Source organism: Anoplophora glabripennis, unplaced genomic scaffold (assembly GCF_000390285.2).
Source record: "Anoplophora glabripennis isolate ALB-LARVAE unplaced genomic scaffold, Agla_2.0 scaffold328, whole genome shotgun sequence".
NCBI classification, from domain to species: Eukaryota; Metazoa; Arthropoda; class Insecta; order Coleoptera; family Cerambycidae; genus Anoplophora; species Anoplophora glabripennis.
Window position 1 is genome coordinate 149558 of NW_019416473.1, and position 18237 is coordinate 167794.

General features: G+C 32.2%; 1 protein-coding gene across 2 annotated transcripts in view; it reads left to right on the forward strand.

The window, feature by feature from the left end:
• Positions 1 to 18237, forward strand: part of LOC108905342 (cholinesterase 1-like) — an 83957-nt gene that overhangs the window by 15225 nt on the left and 50495 nt on the right. For both annotated transcript variants that reach the window (XM_023454636.1, XM_023454635.1), the window contains exons 3-7: positions 614 to 799; positions 2879 to 3069; positions 7281 to 7470; positions 9300 to 9463; positions 16314 to 16443. In XM_023454636.1, coding sequence (XP_023310404.1) covers positions 614 to 799; positions 2879 to 3069; positions 7281 to 7470; positions 9300 to 9463; positions 16314 to 16443 — 861 coding nt within the window. The remainder of the gene's footprint in view (positions 1 to 613; positions 800 to 2878; positions 3070 to 7280; positions 7471 to 9299; positions 9464 to 16313; positions 16444 to 18237) is intronic.

The following is an 18237-nucleotide window of genomic DNA, read 5'->3' on the forward strand; positions in this document are numbered from 1 at the left end:
CCCCCCCTCCTCTACTTGTATTGGTACAATCATATCTCCGATCACACCGAAAAACATCATAAACGACAACATCGAATAGCTCCGAGTCCACAAAACTGCTATTCAACCATGATTCAGTAAATGCAATAATGTCATATTCAGTAGCAGCAGTCGATGAGATAAAGAGTCGCTCAGTTTTGGTACGCAGTCCACGAACATTCTGGTAGTAACATGTAAGATATTGACTAGCATGAGTTATTAACTGGGTAGGTGACATTGATTGCTACCGCGGCTCCAATATGTTGGATCTAAATATATCTAAAGTTTGTTGGTAAGCTACACACTGACTATCCCAGACTGCATGATGTATATCAATACCAGAATATTTAGCGTCTTTTCTTTTTTTTAAGTTATAACAGTTAGCACAGCAGAGAACTTCAGACTTACATTCCTTCAGTGGATGGTTTTGGGCACAGCGTGGACAAATAAATGTTTATGTTTGGAACTACAATCTACACATCTGAAAGAACCACATTTCTCTATTTAAAGAACAGTCGTTCACTTGAACATAAATACTAACGATTTAATTCAGAGAAGAATTTATTAATACGTCTATCTGAACGTTTTTTTTTAGGTTTCCTGACAACTGAAGACGACGTTATTCCCGGAAATATCGGCCTGAAGGATCAACATTTTGCACTACAATGGGTTTACACAAACATCAAGCAATTCGGTGGAGACCCAAAACAAATAACAATCGTTGGAGAGAGCGCAGGCGGAGCCTCCGTGGGTTACCACCTGATAAGCAAGAAGACAGAAGGTAACAACTGTTTGTTGACAATTAAAACAATTCGTACTACCTACTATCACATTTTTTAATGACTACACACAAATTAGCAGATACTTCTCTAACTGTTCTATACTGCACTTGATCACTGCATCACGATCGCTACTGGACACTGCAAACGCTTTATGACAACAATTAACTCTACTTACTGACAACTAACTGACTAGCAGCTAACTAGACACTTACAATTGTAGTTATAATGGAATAATTTCCCGATTCATTCACTGAACATACACTTTTAACATATCTACTACTACTATTTTCCTTAAACCGTCATAGTTCACTTGACTACACAATAGTTCACTAAAAATATTTCGCAACACGATAATAGTAATAACAAATAGTAACATTAGTGACAAATATAAAAGAAAATAAATAAAAGTGAAAACATCTTGTTGTTGAGAACATATCACTACATGCTACAAATTTTGTTTAAATCCAATATTTAGAAAATGGTGTAACACATATTTTTAAATTAATTGCAATTTTAACTCTATTCGAAAAAAAAATGTTTTTTAGGGGGGAGAAGTGCTCAAGAAAATTAAATAATAGTTTACAAACATGATGTTGTGAAGAACCTGGACTTAATATTTCGGCAAACATATAAAACAAAAACATGGAACGTCCGGAATAAAGTTGAGCAAAGGACTGAAATGAAAATTGTGCGCTGAGTACGGAACCACGCCTCCCGAACTCTAGATCACTTCGGTAACCACCAGCGCGCAGGACTTTGTATACGTTGCAAGTGGCATTACCGAGAACATTTCGTCTCAGTATAGTTGCATAAAATCGCAAGAGACTTTAATATCGATTCAACATTCAATCAAAGTTGAACAAAAGGTGTGTAATGTGAACCAGTGACTGACTTTTTTCCTGGTCGTCAAGTTTGACGTTTAAATTCATAGCCAACTTTTGAATTTTCGATGATTTTAAATAACAACTGCAATACGTATTATCAGTTATTCGTGTTTTTGTTGAAGACGACAAAGTTTTTTGAAAATTAACAAAAGTAAGAAGAGTTTTAAAATTAAATAAAGTAATAAGTCCAAACGAGTTAAAAAGTTCTGTCGCATTTTAATGGTGCATCATCCCTTATCAACCCTTTAAAAGCTTCAGTTGAACTCTACTTACTGTCGATGAAAAACTTCACCATTTCACATGTATTGAATCCATAAAAAGCAATTTTTCTCAAATACCAATGATTTCATTTAAAAATAGTAAGAGATCTTTTTGTTGTAGAATAAACCGCAATGTAAAAAAATGTATATAATTACATTCTCACTCACCTGGTAGGTAAAATGTCCCACCGAAACAAACTGTCTTTTTGTAAATATCTAATTATAGTCGCAAATATTATCCTGTAAATATTTCAGTGCCTCAAGAATATTTTTTGCAAAAAAAATGTAGCTTTTTAAAAAAACGAATGGTCGCTTAAGCCCCGCAACCCTTCAGGCAAGTCTGTATTTTCGTATTCAGGTATCACTAGAAGAAGTTTTGAACAATTTTTCAGTGCCTAAAACACCTAGCCAAAAATGTCTACCAGCTCTCCGTGTAAAAAGGGGAAAAAAATAAATAGGGAAATATTTCAAATGTGGTTTCATAGAAAAAAATCCTTGTTACATATTGGAAACATGGCTCGACAATTTTTTGTCAATAATAACCTTAAAATTGCACGCAACGATATGTTTTAAGCATATCCATATCACAGTCAAACGGACCTTACAACAAACTGTTCCAGTTAAATGTTTTCAGTTTTACGCCTTTTTTTAGCTTTTATACCTACTTAGTGTTACTATTTGGTATTAATGTTATTGTAGCGTGATATATGTATGTATTTTCTGTGAATATATTCATTTGTACAATAGTTTGTCGTGTGTCGTCGAAATGATCTATAACAAATTAGAATTCATTTTATTACACATTACAGTAATTATTATTAACTTCACGTAGCGCCATATTGTATTAACATTTAAGTATATTTTTGATCTAAAAAAATCAGAAGTCTAATTATAAGTAAGTATAATGTGATTGTATTGGATGAACATTATTTAGGACTGATCGCTGGGGCTATTCTACAAAGCGGCACAGCCATCTGTTCATTCGGCTATCAACCATACGGAAAGTACTACGCTTTCGAAATGGGCAAGGCTTTGAACAAAAATTTTACGTCTGAGAAGTCATCGGATCTCTTAAAAGTATTGCAAGACGCTGATGCTGAAGACATCAACAAAATCTCTCTTGAAGTAAGTATACGCACGCAGGACATGATCTTTAAATTAACGTTTCTGTTAATCATTAATATACAGGCTGTTTTACGATAACGACCTATTAGAATATTTCAGATAAATACTACTTCGATTTCAATTTTAAAAATTAAGACTGGGATTTTGGGGAATGGTCTCTTTAAATAAAATAATACCATTGTTGTAGTACTTATTAAAAAACTGTTGTAGATTTTTACCCTCTATCCATATTTCATGTATAGTGTGTCCAGAGATTAAGTGCACGTGGGGCGTAAATGACAAAAGTTTTTCGAGTTGAAATTTGAACTTCAGGGCATCATCTCTGCTTGGTCTTAAACTATGAAGTTGAAAAAATTAGTCCAATTAATGTTGAGATGATTTTATGATGAATTTTCAAAAATTGTCAAGAGTAAAGTACCTTTGTTTTTAAAAATATCATTTACTTAAGAAAGTTATAGAGAACTAAAGTTGTGACATCTTTTCTTTGTTTTTTTTATTTTTCACAACCACAAAGTACAAATTCCTATAATTCCATCGTAAGAGATATCTCACCAAACATTTACTTTTTTATAATAATGTCTTCTGCAGGGAACCCGAAACTCTGGATTTTCCTTGGACCAATATCGTAAACTTTGAGAACTTACAACTCTGTTTGTAGAAAAAGTGGATTCGTCAGAAAAAATCATATTTTTAGGACAATTTTGATTTTGAAAAACTTAGTCACCTTACCACAAGCAAATTTCTAATCATTTTGCCCAATGATTTTCTTCTAATGTGTGTATAAATTTAGCTTTGAATGGTTTTACTTTATTAAACTTGTAAATAACTTGCAAGTGCGATTTACTAATATTGCCAATTTCTAGTGCTCTTTTCCTTAAAGGCATTTTAGGATAGCGCTTTACAGAATCCATAGCAAGTGTAATCGTTGCATTGTCGTCTTCATTTAGGTCGTATTTTTTCTTTTTCACATTCAATACACTGCCAGTACTGCCAAATTTTGTAACAACTTTTTTAATACCATTCATTGACACGTATACATTAGGCCATTTTTCCAGGAATTTTCTTATTACTGTACCATACGAATATTCTTCCCCCAAACCCTAATACAATAAAAAAATTTTGTTCTAGTGTTAACATTTCTAATTTAGCAAAGTTAATCAAAATGTTTTTAACGTGACATTTTGACATATGGGATTGACATAAATAACAGCGTGCCATTGCTTTGAATCCAAGGATATTAAAAAAAGAAAAAAAAAACAAAATTGGCAGATCAAATTGAAAATTAACAATCTATCATAACTTTTAGTTTTCAATAACAATTAAGTAAATATTTTTGGTATTTTTAAAAACAAAGGTACTTTATTCTTGACCATTTTTGAAAATTTATCGTAAAAACACCCTGTGCATTAATTTATTTGATTAATTTTTTCAACTTCTCAGTTTAAGGTCGAACAGAGATGAAGCCCAGAATAACCGGAAGTGTTACAACAATGGCATTATTAACAGTTAATAGAAAATCCTTATTACGAGAAAAAAGTCGGAGAACGCTTCCCTAATGAGATATGTAGATTGAAATAATATTTGATTCTTTACATTTTCTGTAAAACATCATTCGCGTATTTAGACAAAACATTAAGTACATGAGCGCTGATTAACATTATAATCTATCGTTGATTTTTGCCAGTGGCGCAGATAAATAATTTTTGTTCGACAGAATTACGTTTAGTATTTTTTTTAGATAAAAAAAATGTGTATATAATAGTGACAGTTTTGGTCACTTTGACAACGATGAAACGGTACGTAGCTTTTTATCACCGATAAAAACTCCTGTTCATCTAAACTCTAAACTAAACTATAGTAAACTAGTAGGCGCGCGTCAGTTCCAAATGTTTCCTGTCATTACAATTATTAAGTATTGTTAAAAGTGTGAGTATAAAATATACATAATGTGAGTAGTTTTGGAAAAATTTCGACTGTGTAAATTAGAAAAAAGAGAAACATGTCCACAATCCACAAAAACACTGAATCGTCGATATTGAGACAATTTACGGAATCGAATGCGCAATTACGAACTATCAGAAATAACTCCATTAGAAAATATAGCGGATATGTTAAAGGATTGGGCATATAATATGAAAAAGAAAACTGGGGAAGATTACAAAGTTATAACAATCTGGAATTCCACTGCAAAGATGATTCAAGAAAAATATTTCATTGGATATACTCGTAATACCATGAAATTTGATCCTTTTAGCGACATAACTTTTTAAAAAGCTCGTGATGCAAGAAACATAAAAGAATGGAATTTCAAGCTATTCCAGAGAAAAGAAAGGTATGCAATAGACTAGAAAAATATACTAAGAATGGCAAAATTGTGGAATATAAATAAACCAGAGGGATTACAAAAAAGCTTCTTTCATATAACTTCTTATGAATTAGCTTGGAGGGTAGGAGAGGCTACAAACTGTAAAATTTACCATTTTATAAGTGAAAAAAAATCAAGATGGTACATCAACAGGAAGAATCGAATACAATACAAATAAGTTCATGTATAATTTTAAAAACAAGCTTTTAGCGACGTCATTTTATTTTAGTATTCTTCTCAGCAAACCCTTTCATTTGATACCCATATAATTGGATTTAGAGTGACGTCACGTAGCTAACCATGCATTGTCATCCAAACTAAACGTGTATGCAAAATTTCAGCTCAATCGGTGTGGGGATAACTGTTTTAAAATTCAGTTGCAAGATTTGACCCATGCTGAGAAGGCAAGTTAAGTATGTAAAAGCTTGTAATAAATAAAAGCTTGTAAAAATAAGAACTATAAAAGTATTTGTCCCGTTAAAATGTTAAAATTGCTCTTAGAAAAGAGAAACAAAAACATAACATTCGATTGACATTTTTTAACTCCAAATCCCTTTTGGACAAACACAAATTCTAAAAGTTGGTATAAAAATGTTCCACTAGGAATTAACACTATATCTACATGGACAAAAGAATCTGCAGCTAAAATTGGATTGGTCATCACAAATAATAAAATTACCAACCATTCAAACCGACCCAGTACAGTTTCTCACTTAGCCAAAGCAGGGACAAGTGACCAACAACTGATAAAGATAACCGGACACTCATCGTCATCATCCATTAAATCCTACCTTTAAATTGACGCTGATCACGAAACTCTTATTGGTAACTTACAGACCTATGGAATAAGTCAAAAGGAACATTCAACTGAAACCAGACAAGAAAATATTAAAATTAGTACACCAAACCAAACAATTTATAATAACTGTGTATTTAATAACTGTCCCTTCAAATAATTTGAATAAATAAAGATAATGGTTGTTATTCGTTCACATAGAATCAATAAAGATATTTATGTTTGTTGTTCATTCTCATATTTGATCTTTAATTTATCTTGTCAAAAACCAGACATTTGACAAAATCGCTCTCGCCATTTTTTTCATGTCAGTTTTTCTCGTAAAATTACTGATTAGCAAAATTATTTAGTTAAAAAGAGAAATTTATTCGATAAAAACAAAAACTCTTGTGTTTTACTGTTGATTATAAGAAAGTTAAAATTTGAAATAAATGATGTACACTTACCTCCGTTCATACAGTAAGATATGGCACGATAATTTATTCGAAACGGTACTTAAATTGAAACGAATTGAGATTTTATCGTCCCAAACATGCAGATTTAAAACTATACTATTCGATATTTCGATATCACTTTGATAAAATAAACGAATGCGTATCGCTGAATAGGTAGTTGCCAAATATAATGATTAAAAAAACATTATAACGTTAATCTAGTTAGACGTTAGGTGCTTTTCCAATAATATAGGTTTTTTTTTATTTTTAAAAATAAAGTTCAACACCCTTCACCTCTCAAAGGAGACGTTCTACGAACCGTATTCTTGTTATATCAATCATTAACGTTACTATGACAAACGGCTTCTAAATATTTATAAATATTTGGTAGCGATTTGCAAATAGATTTAAGTACTTACACATAATTGAATGACGGTTTTTTAACAAATATCACATACTGTATCCACTCTAACCCGCTGATAGTAATCTTGAATTATATCATATTATTATGATTTATATTTCAAGTGATCTATTTCTAAAAATTTTCAAATGGACCAAAATTTGTTATGTAAAATGCAAATTGTGAAGATTCAAATACATTCTATATTGTCTGTAGGTACCTGAAGACAAGGAAAGAAGAATTGGCGGTGGTTCCCTAGTGTGGGTGCCTGTGGTGGAAAACGAAAAACTTGATGGAGCTTTTATTACTGGTCCAATGCACAAAGACATCAAGGAGGGCAATGTAAACAAGGTGCCGATCATGATAGGGTATAATTCCGAAGAAGAGATCGCGCTTATAGGAGATGGTAAATATTGCAACCGACAAGTAGACGGGGTGTCCGCTTTAAAGTAAACGAAAAACATAACCTTTATTTCTCGAGGTCTTTCAAAAAGTTCCTTTTTTATACAGGCTATTACAAATTCGCTTCTCCCTACAGGGATCTCGGAAACGATAAGAGGTACGAAGTAGCTTAAATGGGGGCAAAGTTGCTTAATCAGGGGACCAACATTATGCCTCTAAAAAATCAAGGCTAACATGATTAGTTTTCGAAATATTTGAAAAAAAACGAAATTTTGGAAATCCGTTTTTGTTTCATTTCAGCCTTGTTTGAGGTGATATTGAAAAAAGAAGAACACTTTCTCATGGCCACTTTTTGCCCTCTATCGAATGGCATAATCAATTTTTATATGTAACGTTTCGTCTCTCCAGGACCATCATCAACTTCATTTTTTTAAATACGACCCTAGAAATTTTATTACATTTTTTGCAAGCCTTCATGACCCCCAATACTGTACTGCCTCAGCCCGAACCAGATTCAGACGTTTTGTCTCGAAAAATTCATCTTCAGTGTATTCGTTCCAAATTTATCTAAATTTTTTATTTAGATTTCTTTGTTTATTGAATTATCGTACACTGTAAGTGTCGTTAGACCCTGTGAAATCCATCTAGTTATTTAAACTATTACCACCACGCGTTACAATAAAACGTTTATTATTATTAGCTATTACCATCACTTGGTCATACATAACTCAATAAGTTTTTGCGTCAAAATTTAAAACATTATTACATTTTCAATTTTATTAGACAAATTAATGCTTAAAAATTAATATGAACAACCAAAACGCCAACTGAATATTATTCTTTAAAATATTTCAGTAAATGTTCAAAAACATTTTCGTTTTGGCAAAGGTTGAAAATTAAGATCAGCGTAATATTATCGGAATTTATTATATCTGTAACCGCAACTGTGAAAGAGCATGTCAGATGTATTTGTATGAATATCCTGAAAAAAATAGTTCGGAATTTGTTTCAATCTTGAGCATTCGAGAAGCCTAGAAATAATTATGAACATGGGAATAAAACTCTGTTTTATTTTAATGAATGGTATTAATAGTTTAAATAACTAGATGGATTTCACAGGGTCTAACGACATTTCCAGTGTACGATAATTCAATAACCAAAGAAATCTAAATAAAAAATTTTGATAAATTTGGAACTGAACACTGAACATGAATTTTTCGAGACAGAACGTCTGAATCTGGTTCGGGCTGAGGCAGTACAGTATTAGGAGTCATGAATGCTTGCAAAAAAATGTAATAAAATTTTCAGAGTCGTATTTAAAAAAAATTAAGTTCATGAGAGACGAAACGTTACATATAAAAATTGATTATGCCATTCGATAGAGGGCAAAAAGTGGCCATGAGAAAGTGTTCTTCTTTTTTCAATATCACCTCAAATAAGGCTGAAATTAAACAAAAACGGATTGTCAACCAAATTTGTAGAGAATTTAATTTGCAACAAAAAAATGTGTTTACAAATTTTCTGTGCAACGAATAGTTTGCCCGATATAGTAAGTAGTAGTATAAAAACCATTCGCAGCCCTTTTTACAAGATGGCGGCCGATGCACAAGGGTTACGACCCCACGAACATAAATTTAACTTTACACTAACCCCTTCTTGACATCCAAAAAATAAAATTGCGTGCTCTGACTTTTGCAACCCCAAATAAATGTAACTTTTCAATGGACTATACCGTTTTCAAGATCCCTGTAGTGAGAAGTGAATTTGTAACAGCCTGTATATTTTGATATTTATATGATTCAAAGAACTGATCAATATTTTTTTTTCTTCTAGTTATAGACTTTATAGGAAAGGCTGCGAAATTGGACGCGGATGATTCACAAATCGTAGGTAACGCGTATAACATTAATGAAACAAGCAAAGAGACTGCCGGACAACAACTGAAGAAACTGTACACAAAGACTACCTTCGAGGATAATTTGAGCGCTCTAGTGAAGGTGGGTAATAAGCAATCTTGTTTTATAATTTTCGACTTATATCGGGTTTTATTGTTCGCCTGTCATTGATTCCAAAATACTTATTTGCTGTTTACAGTTATATTCAATATTATTTCGTTATCTGCAGATGAACTGATTTTACTATTCATTGAACTATTTTTATAATAAATTTATAAAACATTGAATTATTTTATATACGTTTCTAGGACTGTGTCATAAAATATTTCTGTTTGCATTATAAAGCGTATTGTAATTGTTAAAATAATTTCGCAAACCGTTATTCTAGAAAATATAACTGTTGTCTAATGTTTATCTAACTATTAAGATGGTGGAGAATTCTAAATACAAGTAGAGCCTTTAGAAAAGAAGTAAGTATATCAAAATTTTATAAACCTTATCAGTTGTAGTCAACGTAAATAACGATTAAAATAAATATATATTTAACCAAATATCAGTTGTCCATAATATCACTGGTAATGTAATATCACAGACAATATAGCGTATCGCTACAGACTGCTACTTAAATGCTGGAAATTGGCAACCCGAAATGGAAGCAGGGTCTCCTTAGCCGGCTTTCAGCTATAAAATTTAGCGTGGTAACTCTTCTACTTGCTAATAGGCGGCAGTTCCAGCGGTGGCTTTGTTGCCAAATAATAACTGCTAAATAAATTTAATGCTTTCAATTATGTAATTAAAGAGATATGGAACTTATCTTGTGTTTGGAAATCACATTTGCCTTAAATGTTAAATAAAATAAATCAAGTTAGAATTAAAACTATGAATTTACCTAATTAATTATTTATTTTATATCACCTTGGAATGGGAAAATTCAAAAACTCGAAAGTAATGTTTTTAGATTTGTGCGTCGACTTCCAATATGGTACGATATCAAAACCTATGTTTAAAAAAATTGCATTATACAGATTGTGTATCCTTAGATGGGTACTGCCTCTTATTGTTGATTTCTTTAGATAGGTAAATAATTATTTATTGACACAAGTGTTGCATATTATGGATGTCATTGGTAGTGCCCATATTTGTGACACAAGGTGTTCAAAAAAATTAACACAATGTAAAATTGCTGGAACCTCAAGGAGTAGTTGAATACGAAATTTATTTAAAAAAAAACAACAAATCATCAATCAATACAGAGATAAGATAATGCGTTCGCTACTGCTGTTGCAATTTTTAACTAACTAACTTTTTTGTTTTTCGACATACTGACTTCGGACCGTTTCCATTCAACGCAGAACGGACAATCAGAACCAGAGTAGTGGGGAGATTTTTTTAATTATTTTTTCAATTCAACGCACCGTTTCCGAATTATAAGACCTTTTTTACTGTATCACCTCACACACCTCTTCTTTCCGAAATTTATTTTCCACATACGGACTTCGGACCTTTTCCATTCAACGCAGAACTGTCATACAGAACCAGGGGTGTGGGGAGATTTTTTCAATTATTTTTTCGATTTAACGCACCGTTTCCGAGTTATACGGCCTTTTTACTATAACACGACATACCTCTTGTTTCCAGAATTTATTTTCGACATACGGACTTCGGACCTTTTGCATTCAACGCAGAAGGAACATACAGAACCCGGGAGGGAGGGGTTGACATTTTTCAATTATTTTTTCGATTCAACGCACCGTTTCCGAGTTATAAACACTTTTTTATCCTATGACGTCACACACCGTTGGTCCCGTTTTTTTTTTTGACATGCGGGTTTTGACGTTTTTCACTCGTTCACCATGGGAGATTTATTTGTTCACCATGGGAGATTTTTTGATACTTAAGAGTCTAAGCAAATACTTTTTTTTTTTCTTTCATATATTGTGACACCCCGCTCTGCGTCACCCACCGAGTGCTCTACTCAGAACCAAGGGGAAATTTGTTTATATTTCCAGCCATTTCCGAGTTACGAGCAAAAACCATTTTTTTTTCTTATACTGTGTGACATCATAGATCGATAACGAAGGCTTAACAAGGCCACGCGCTCTACCCCACGTTCCCTCCCTAGGTGTCCTGAAATTGCTGGGGAGACTCCTGAAGACAGCAGAGAGAGAGAGAGAGATAAGCTCTCTATGAGGACAGAGTCACTCTATCTCTATCGCACACTATAACTCTATCTCTCTCGCACACAATCAGACAAAAACGACAGAAACGAACCTTCTTTTAAAAATACATGGGATTTATCATTATTAGAATAACCCATTTTAATTTAAAAAATTAAAAAAATTACAATGGGTTATTCTGATGACGAAAAATAAAACATAATTAACTGTATTATTCAAATAACAATAATGTGCAAAAGTTCTTCAGGAATATTGGCAAATTTATTTTGGAGGAAGAATCCCGTCAACGAACACTAAAAAATATTATTAGAAACCTTAGGTGGCCAGAAAACAGCCCCGATCTCATTGTCAGTCCTTTAGACATTTTTTTTTTACCTGAAAATTTGCAAGTATTGAAAAAAAAATACAGGACGAAATGCTTGATAATTTTGAATTTGTTTTTGAAGCAATTAATAGTAAATTGAAACATATTTTCAACTGTATCATCACAATCACTTGCATGTTGATTTGTAAAAATTGTAGGTATATTAATGTTATTTCGTTTTTAGTTATTCTCCTTATGTTGTTGTAAAGGTTAGTTATAAAAAGCGTTGTTTGTTATTTTCATAAGGATGAATTTTAATTTTTTTTAATGATTTTTTTTATTTTAAACATATATATTTTATGCCAGTAAATTTTGATGTCAAATGAAATAAAGGAAAAGTCGTACATTTGTATTTAAAGTTTCTTTCTATCTTTAATTATTAAACCTATAAGTGGATGTCAAAATACAAAAAAAAACCTGTACCTACATTCCGCGACGTACTAATAACCCACCTTGTATATTAAATAAATTTATCGTCATCATCAAATATTAAAAAAATTATATTACAAGCTGTTTAAAATATTATTACGAATTTTGTTTATTTGGAAATATATTTTCTGCAGTATTTCAATACCAAAAAATGAAAATAGTAGGTAGCTAATTAACGAAATTATGATTAAATAACTTAATTGTAACACCACTGCAGAATATCATATGATACATACATAGATATTCGTTGATTCTTTAAAAACATTTTTATCAATACCTACATCATACATTGAAGTAAATACAGTAACGCAAAAAACAGATATTGATAAAAAAAAGTGTACAAAAGAAATCCGTAAGTACATTACCGCCGCCATTATTCCATGGCTAGAAATTGGCCTCAATGATTTGGGATCGAGGGGGATTATCCCTCTTTATCAGGCCTCATCTCGTGTAGGCCTGGACAGCCTTCGTAGGTGGGAAGTACATTACCAAAGTCTTGTTTATATGTTGCTAGGATACGCTTAGGTATGCGGTCCGCTGTATTTGATTCTTCCTAAAATTCTGCTGGTGGTGTACTCTACCGGCAATTCGGAAATTTAAAACTGCTGGCCTATTCCAGGAGCGGTCTGTGGCGATAGCTATTTTGTCTGTGGTAATATACATTATTTTAAAGTAAAAAAAGAAATATCAGATGTGAATATTCTACATTTGATATAAACAGCACCGACTGTTTCAAAATGAGAATCTCTGTTTTCTCAACACACTTTCTTAAGACCCTAGAACATTTTTGAAAATATACTGTTACCAAATGTCGCCGCTAGATACGGAGGCCATGGTATAACAATCCGAAAACCCGTGTTACTTTAAATATCATGGGTCGTAAAAACCTTAAGGCTAGCGTTTTATAAACAAGAAATCGCACGTTTGGCAAGACAATGATAGAACAAGAAAATACGTCTAAATTATAAAACTGTTGAAATACAAGGATTCAAAATGATGTAAATTCTCTGAAAATGCGGTGAAAAACGCCCCCCTTAAAACCACTATTCATGCACGGTATTTGACGAATCTCGCATGCAAGCGCTGCGCTGACTGTAGTATTTCAAAAGTATACCTAGTAGTATACAACTAAATTCTTATAGAACATCTGTTTTCGTGTAAAAACTGTTAGTAACCAAGTAGGCAACGTTCCATAAACAGATTTTATTTGCTCATAAATAATGAACATACTAGAATTAACAGATATTTATTATTTACGGTTCTTTGCTATACAGGGTGGTCCAGATTTTAATAGACAAACTTCGGGAAAGCATTAAACAACAAAATTTAACATTGTTCTATGAACATAGGCGCAGAAAGCCACCGTTTATGAGATACAGGGCATTGAAATTAAAACATTTTTTTTAAATGTCTGGAACCAGCCAGTGCAAAGGCTAAATGGGGCCTGCACTAATTTGACGCAAGATCCAGTTTTAATCAGAGCTGCTGTGAATTCTATAACCAAATGATGCCAAAAGTGCAGGAGTTTGGAGATGGACACTTTCATATAACTTTACTTGTTCGTGTTACTTGAAGGTTGTGCTGACAGGTTTGCTACGATAGTGAAAAATGTGAAAAAATCAAATTTGTATAAATTAATTCGATGAAGCGGTTTTCCAGTTATTTAAAAGAATTGTTTTATTTTTGATAACTTCTGTTATGTTATGTTCTTTACATTGGAAAGGGTTGTCGCGAATAGGCGCGCCCTCTGAAGCCCTTTTTTGAAAACATTCCTGCTGGAGCGGCGAGACGTGGTTTAGTATTAGTATTGTACCAGAGCTCAACCGAGCAAGAGGTTATTTTGAGATAGAATAAAAAATATAAAAAATGCAGTCCACACATTTTGTTATTTGAACCAAGCGATACCTATGTTAAAGGCTAGAACAACTTCAACGCCGTGTATCTCATAAACGGTGGCTTTCTGCGTCTATGTTGATAGAGCAATGTGATATTAATTTTTTTGTTTCGTACTTCCCCGAAGTTTGTCTATTAAAATCTGGACCACCCAAATTCGTTTTATTTTTCCCTATTTCAACGTTTTGTTTACTTCGATAATATGTCTCATAACTCGTAGACCATTCACTTTTCGACTGTTTTTTCTTCCGGAATGTTTCAGACCATTATAAAATGTATTCATATTACCAGTTAATTAAGTGACGTAGTTTTAAGTTTTACTTTAAATAAGGAAACGATATCCTTGTTTCTCCGCCACTGGTTTTTGAATTTGGACTGTGTACATACAAAACTAGCAGAAATATTTGAAAAAAATCTGTACCAAATTTGAATAAATTTGATGAAGCGGTTTTCCAGATATTTAAAAAAATTGTTTTATTTTTGTTAATTTCAACGCCCTGTATCTCATAAACGATGGCTTTCTGCGCCTATGTTCATAGAGCAAAGTGATGTTAAGTTTTGCTATTTTTTTCCTGAAGTTTGTTTATTAAAATCTGGACCATCCTGTATACCGTTGTTGACCACGCAAATGGGCGTAAGCTCCATAAGCACTATTTGTATAACTTTTCAGGAAAATAATATAGACTAGGCGGTATCTGTTTTGGTTTGGGTGAATTGTATATCCATTTCTGGCTTTTTGGCGTTCAAATATCAGGAGAAATGAAAGTTTTTCTATGCGCAAAAAAAAACGTGGGCTTATCTTTTGGCGGCACAATATGTTAAAAAAATTCGAAATGTGTCATATTTTTCTTGCTATTAATTATGTTTGTTTTCAAGAGTTCATGTTATGTAAGTAGAGAATCATAACACCAAATTTCATCAAAATCGGTTCGATAGATTGTGCATAATAATTTTGCAATCCAGATTTTGAAAATAAATTTGCAAATTTTCAAAATTTTTCACAGCAAAAACCAAGGCCTTTAGATACTTGAAAATTTAATCACATATGGGAGGGCTCTCAAGCTTTTTCAAACGCTTTTTGAAAAATTCGAATCCGTCAATTAGGAGAGCTCCGGAGCTTGTTTAAACATTGGTCGAATTACAATAATAATCATGATTCATTCGATTTGTAACTAGTTATATTTTGTAAAAAATTTAATTACAAACATTTTTTTCTCTTCCATTTTCGCCTAAAATCAACTCTTGAAAAGATACATAATTAAATAAGAAGAAAAATATGAAATTTTTCGATTTTTTTTAACATATTGTGCCGCCAAAAGTTAAGCCCACGTTTTTTTATGCGCATAGAAAAATTTTCATTTCTAGTGATATTTGAAAGCCAAAAAGCAAAAAATCTCCGTAGATATACGATTCACCCAAATATGGACTTTTTGAAACAGATACCGTCTGGACTAATATAAAGAAATGTAATTACAAGCGACTTTTTTTGTTGGTATGTATACTGGCTATCGAAGTACTAATAATTATACAGTGTGCCCCCGGATGGGGTTTCGAGAAAAAGTTATTCTTGTTAAAAAGTTTTGCTTATCTTGAAAAGCCATGGGCAGTAATCAAATATGTAATAAAATGTATGTCTCTCGAAACGTCAAGAAACCTAAACCGACGACGTGACAACCAACCCGGAAATTGTTTTACCAAACTATTTTTATATTCTATTAAATTTAAAATAAAAGTTTACTTATTTTTTACCATTTCTGTCTGCCTTAAATTAAGTAAGATAGAAAATCGCGTCTTTTTACTTGCAAAATATGATTATTTTTCTATTTTGACTAAATGAAACAGTTTTTAACAAAAACAAAAATTAAAGGTACTTTGCTTAGGGAAAATTTTGAAATTTTTTGGACGCCTTGTATGTTTTATTAAATATTTTATTACGGACCATGGCTTCCCAAGATAAGCAAAACTATTTATCAAAAACAACTTTTTCTCCATAACTACAACAGTAGCTGCANGCTGTTTTATAGAATTACTTTCGAAAACATTTTCTGTTTCAATAAAATATATAATTGCTATAATTTTTCATTTTCAGTTCAAAACCGACTCTGACTTTTCAACACCGATAATACAACACGCCGAGTTACACTCCAGCTTAGCAGACGTCTACTTGTACCAGTTCTCGTACAAAGGAATGATGGGGTTCCTGAATACAAGTATAGAAGGTAGGATATTAGTCTGAATTGGTCAGAGTTGATATTAATAAAATACCATTAATATTCTGTCAAACGGAACTATAAATCATAACTGTCTGACATAAAGCACAGTATTTGCGGTATATCTTCATTTGGTCTGGACTTGGAATCAAAAAACGTCCAGAAGTATGAGTTTTGGAATCGGGAATTCTTATAATAATAATAATTGATTTTTTGTATTCTATATCATCGATCGTTATCTTAAGTAACTCCTCTCCTCTCAAAGCTCCACAAACACCAATTATTAAAACGACCAGAAAAGTTGTCAAATTAGTTAAATCGACCGATTTATATTAATTTGAATTACCTTCCCTAGCAGAAATCTATTATCAGGAGCTTTTTGTAAAAATCTCTCACGTTACAATTTGGGACTTTTTCAGGTGGTCTCCAACTGATTTGCTTTTCAAAATTGGTATTAGTTTTAGAAATTTTCTGATATTTACATTTTTTTGGCATTCAGTGTACTTTTTAACATGGAACATACAGACCATAACGTCGAACGTTTAATTGTATTAATTTTGTATTCGAAATATACCTCTTCAGACACTTTTTGAATATTCTTCGAACTACACCACTCTCTGAAGTCGTTGTAGGCAATCTCGTACTGTCTCGACGATTTTTTGGCGATTAATTGTGAAACAGCACTAATTGCCGCTTCCAATACTTTCCCTGGTAAATGCCCGTCTTCACTTTCCGAACTCATTTTGAATCAAATACTCTTAGNCTATCCATTTATGCTTAAAAAATTAGGTGGTGCTATTTAAAAAAAATGTCGATGACGTTATAGGTTTATGAAACATAGCGCAAAAAAGGTTTAAGCAACGTGACAAGACGACAATTCTTATTTCTTAATTGACGTGTTTTAGCGTTTTTGTGAAAACTCAACACAAAATAAAATGTATATATTCCTTAATTTCTGTGTCTAGTGTATATCAAGCTTTCCGTGGTTCATGTGCATTTTTGTGAAACCGCCAAATATATTTATTACGCAGCACAAAACATCCAAAATAAAACTATATAATAATATTAATATAATGGCGAAAATGTTTTATAATGACGTTATTTTTTTTCAGACTTATGTAAATGTTATACGGGGTGTAACTTCGACTGAGGGTCATACATATTTATACAAAAGCTACTTTTGATATTTAGAAACCTTTTTTTTCATACTCCGCCCCCGGACAGGCTAGTGTCACCTCGAACAAACGCCTGCGCTATGAATATGTACCTATGTGAATATTGCGCACCATACACAAAAGTTTAGGTGCGATTAAAAAACGACTCGACTTTGATTTAAAAAAAAAAACAAGTTTCTAGAATAATATTCTGGATATCACGTACTATTACCCCGAAGAAACTAACTCCCACTAAAAGTTACACCCTGTATAGTTATTACATAGTTATCTCTGATAAACATTACAAAATGAAAATGAAATTAAAATATTTATTCATATTTGTCCATTTTATATGTATATACCTGTAATTATAAACACCTTTTAAAAATGTTTATAAGAATAATGCTGTTTTATATAGTGCTGGCAACTGAAATCGGTTTTTTGGATAGTCGGTTAACCGGTTTCGGATAATTCGGATTTTTATGAAATCCGAAAACCGGTTATTCGGTTATTCGATTCTTCAAATATCCGAAAACCGGTTATTCGGTTATTCGAATCTTCAAATATCCGATTATTCAAATAACCGATTATTTGATAATCTACTTCCTTTTTTTTTTTTTAGACATCGATTTGTCCGATTGTAATTGAC